Genomic DNA, 4,978 nt, shown 5'->3' with positions numbered 1-4,978 from the left:
CCGACTCCCAGACGGTTCCACCAACGTTGCCTCCGTACAATCCTAAACATCCATTGGTCTGACTATGGGGCTGATTTTACTGTTCTTACACGGGCAGCGGTCAGAGTACTGAGGTCATACTACTAAGAAGGCAGTTGCGCTCGGTGAGCACATTTCCAGGATGGATGATCACCACCTTTCTATGATTGTGTTATGTGGTGAACTTGCCCCAGGCTTCCGCAAAAGAAGAGTCCCAAAGAGGAGCAAGGAGAAGCACAAGATGCCCTGAAGCAATACCTCAGCCATGGCCATATAGGCTACCATCAATGTCCACTCTGACCTCAAGTTGGGAGACAATCATTCATATCGCCTCTGCTTCCTTTGAGAATACAAAAAGAATCAGCTTTGAGGACAAAAGATAAGCAAAAAGAATTGTATTTAGCCAATACCGTCTAAAAAGACTTTCCGTTGTGCCTTTTGCAATCGGACTTGCTAATCTAGCATCGGTCTTTTTAGTCATCGGCATGTTTGCAGCAAGAATGGATAGAGTCCTTCACATACCTTCGTTCACGAAGCCTATCCATGACGACGACTTGAATCTTGCTCGAATCCTACTTTTAAAAAGCTATTCTACCATTTTGTAAGTATCAAGTCATTCTACTAACTAATTACAAGTCTGAACTAATTACAAATCATATTTCCATACGCTTATTTGTATGTCATTTTTGTTCCTTTTTGCAGTTAGATTCGGTACTCTTAAAGTTTTTTTTACAAACTCTTGCAAATTTGTTTTATAAATAAAATACTGCTTTACATCCTTTGTTATGAGAAATTATTAAATAGTACAAATAACATTAAAATATGATGCAGTTGTGCATTTATAGGTCTATACCTATTTGTCCAGGTATCAGTTAACCGAACGAAGCGAGTAGGATTTGCAATATTTTTTCAAAGTTAACCCTTGCCTTCGAGGTTCATGAACTTTGTTCTTCCAAGATTTTTTGGTTTGTGTATTTGAAGAAATCTTAAATGGAATGGTGGTGTTTTAATTTAATTCCTGTTATACAATCACCTTTGACTTTTATTTAGTTTTAGTAGACCAGAATTGGATAGGAGAAGCGATTAGAGTAACTATAATGATGGATGAATTGCTGAACATAAAATGTGTTTTTTTTTTGTTCTTGCAAATGCTTTTCGTTAGGGAATACTACGTTTCGATTTTTCTTCTTGGGATTGTTATAAAGCCTTTATCCAGTTTGTTTCAAACTTCCTTTTTTATTGCTTTGATTGCTTGGCATTTATCCATTTCCAGATTTTAAAAGTCCCTAAAATATTTGTGATGCTAGAAGAGCAGGTTTTCATGGCATATACGCAATAATAGAAATATTTTGGATATGTTTAACAGATCGTTAATTTCCAGGACAGGAATGCTTACTTGCTTGTCTATTATAAGAGCAAGGTGTTGCTATTGCTCGAGATCTGTGATAGTTCTAAATAGTGGACTTTGAGCAGTGTTTTGTGACTCGTAGTTTGTCTTTAACTTGTTATTTTCAGTTGAAATTATTTTGAATTAAAGGAAATATATTTTCTTGCCTCAAATGACCTTTTTTCACCCTTAAATGAACGACTGATAATATGACCAGCAGGTGAATCAATTGGAAAGATTTTTTAGTTTAGATTCTCATTTCATACACGAAGTTAACGCATGATCATATCAAACGTGCAGTGCAAGAATGTCACCACCTGGAAACACATTTACTGATGAACCATTGTTGGTAATCCGTAATTTATTTACAGCAAAATTACAGATAATCCTAATTTTCATCAAAATGAGTTCCTAAACAACTCTGCTTTATATGCCTTGCCTTTTTATCTCCAAATCACTGCATCAAAATTTTTTCTTATCATTGAAAATGAGTGCCTGTCTTATAGGTTTGTATTCTTACATTTTCATGTTAGCAGATTTATCTCTATAGTTTCCTATATAGATAAATTTGCTAACTTAAAAATGTAAGAAAATCATCAGTCTGCATACATTTGAAAGATTAATCAGCACAGTCCTATGAATTGCTTAGATGAAAGAAATGTTTCATTGCGCGAACATAATTTAGTTTCTTTTTTGATCATCCGTTTCATACAGATGTTTATGTCTACGAAACTCTCTTACATTTGTTATTGTTCACTTCAGATTTTTCCTAAAATACTTCAAACTTCATACTAAATCAAATATTTTGAAATAGTTATAACCGATAATTTCGGACAAATTTCTAAGATTTTTAAATGTATTTCCAGCGATATCAATGCTAGAAGACGTATGAAATGAATGGTACTGTTCAAAGCGTTTCGCATACTTGTCCTAAATTTATGCGTCAACTGAAGTGTTGCTTGTCTTTTGTAATCTCGAAGTTTTTAAGATTATTATCTTCCCATTGCTTGTTTAAAATGCTTTTACTGAACGAACGTTACGAAAAGAACCAATAATTTCCTTATCGTGACACTGGAAAATTCATTCCTAAAATTTGTTTTTTTATTTTTACTTTTTACATCCATACTGACGTGTAAGAAACGCAATCTAGGATGAAATCTAGACAAGTTAAGATTAATTCATAGCTCATTAATATAATAGAGTATCATGACTTTTTAACTTGTGGTCTTTTCATATTTCAATACGGAGCAGTATTTTCTGAAAAATCATCAAATTATTTTCGATTGAAAACATAACTAGAACGAAATTTTCAGGCTTTCTGCACGAGTCTTATGCGAAAAACTGCATTGGGTTCTGTCACAAACTTTTTTTTTATCTACAAGCAGTCATATAGTTCTTGAATGGTCTAATATTGTAGTAGCGGTAGTGATAATTCTGCTAAATATTTATTTACATGATTTATTTCCCCTTATATTCTCTCAACAAGTTCCGTCACTTACTAATATGTTTAATGCACAGTTATTTTGTAACTGAAGGTACACCTTTATACTTACCACTCATTTAGAAAAAAATTGTTTAAAAGAAATGTTTGAAAGAATGATTATATATCATAGTAAGCCTGCGTTAGACGTGGACTACAGAACAAGTTTCCTACTATATTTCTAGTACGGGATGTATTTAATAATTTCGAGCCTAGTGCTAGAAATGTTGCATCTTCAAAAAAAATTTTCAATAGTTTCACTGGAAAGATATCCAGATAGAGTAAAACGTTAGCAACAATGTTGTACATATAAATCATGCCGATGTTTAGAAGAACTTTTGAAACGGAACAGTACGGTGTTTCAAATTGGGTTGCTTGGTATCACCTTGATCGACAAATATTTCCGTTTAGGATTCATGAAAAAGTAATTTTCCTATCGAATTAAAAGACAGATTTCATATGTTTAGTATTTATCTAAGAGATTTTCTTTGCGTATTGCATCACCTCATTTGAGATACTTGCTGTTCACCTTCACCTGTTGAACTTTGTAAAATATGCATTATGATCTCAAAAAGTTTACTGAAGCCTACTATTGCCTGGATTCTTCGCTTAGTCAATCCTGGACATCTTATTATTGCGGTAAGATTGGTATTGATTCACAAGGATTCACATAGATATGTTGAAGGAGGCCCTTAATTTTGGTTGTCAAGCTATACTTTTATTCCAACTAATAATTAAACTGTGAAATGTTCAAATCATCTAATCTTTTATGGCAGCAACTGCCATGCTTCTTTGATTTACTTGTAGTTTTTGAAGTATATTTTCATCTGCATATATACTACAGAAAAGTTTTTATGTCTAGATCAAGGCAAAACATCAGAATAGATTTCATGAAGAATTAGAATTTAAAGAGAGTTCATTTTCAAATCATGGACAAAAAGTTAAATTTTTCGATTACTCGGCCAAGGACTTCCGGCAATTTACCGGTCATTCTATTGGTACTTTTTCAGAATAGAAATTAGTTTTTTTTCTCAATAACATATTCCACATCATAGCCATTGTAACGAGACTTTAGTCGAAAAGCTAATTTTTAATGTTCCTTACTGACTATTAATACCTCCATATAAAAAATTTAAGTTCTCCATTTCATAAAAAGTTCCCGCCACTTCCAATTTTCCAGTAATAATTATGCTTTAGACAAGGTCTTGGGAAATAATTTAAACAATTATTAAGCAGTTACTTCGAAAAACATTATTTTTATATGTACATTTATCGGATAAAATTAAATCAAAACATTTTCGAAAGAAGTCATTTTTGTTGGTGGGATCACAAAGTAGTATTAGTGAAATTGAGCTAAAATTATCTGAGACTTAAAATTCTTCTGTGACATTTCGTACATCCTTCACCTATTTTTGTTTACAATCGCGTACGATTGCGCGTAAAATAAGCTGTATATATTTAATTTATATTTAATTTGAGAAAAGAACTGCTTTCGTTGGAGCAAACTTTTACAGTACTATTCGAAAGAAGTATTCCCTCAAAATTTTCTTAGAAACCGTGTACGTCTTTTAAAAATTCACACTGTAAATAGAAGTCTTGTGATAGGCGAATAAGTAATAAAAGAGGTGATGATATGAATTGGAAGTGAAAGCAAATTTTTTATATTACTTTTTTTCTTCTTTTAAATTAAGGTGTTTTGGTCAGATTAGACTGACATTTTGTGAACTTTCCCAACTTTTCAATGTTGCTGATAGAACCTTGACAGAAATGGAATACGTTTCATGCGAATATATTTACAAGCTCCTAACAACGGTATAGAATTCCATTTAAATAATATAGTTTGAAAGTGCTTAACCTCATTTCACAGTTAAGTAGATTATGACGTCGCAGAGAATGGAACGCTTTTTGCTTGCCCAAACTGACATTAGCGCAAAGCGTACAAAGACTAACTGCTGAGAAGATAGAAAAGTGACTATTTCATGTTTTTTGCTATTTCGCATAAAGTTTTCTTTTGCACCAATAATTAATTAATTAAATAAATAAGTAAGCAAATATACAAGTGAATAAATAAATAAACAGACAAATGAATAAAT

At 32.4% G+C, this 4,978-nt stretch overlaps 1 protein-coding gene across 1 annotated transcript; it reads left to right on the top strand.

Moving 5' to 3' along the window:
* Positions 1-3,201: 3,201 nt before the first annotated feature.
* Positions 3,202-4,594, top strand: LOAG_12580 (hypothetical protein; the record flags this gene model as incomplete). The annotated part of the gene is made up of 5 exons (XM_003148093.1): positions 3,202-3,309; positions 3,471-3,524; positions 3,748-3,871; positions 4,365-4,414; positions 4,577-4,594. The coding sequence occupies 5 exons, from the start codon at positions 3,202-3,204 to the stop codon at positions 4,592-4,594; spliced, it is 354 nt and encodes a 117-aa protein (XP_003148141.1).
* Between the last annotated feature and the right edge of the window lie 384 nt (positions 4,595-4,978).

The sequence above is a fragment of the Loa loa genome (assembly GCF_000183805.2).
Source record: "Loa loa unplaced genomic scaffold supercont3.530, whole genome shotgun sequence".
NCBI classification, from domain to species: Eukaryota; Metazoa; Nematoda; class Chromadorea; order Rhabditida; family Onchocercidae; genus Loa; species Loa loa.
This window is presented reverse-complemented; position numbering and strand designations above follow the sequence as displayed.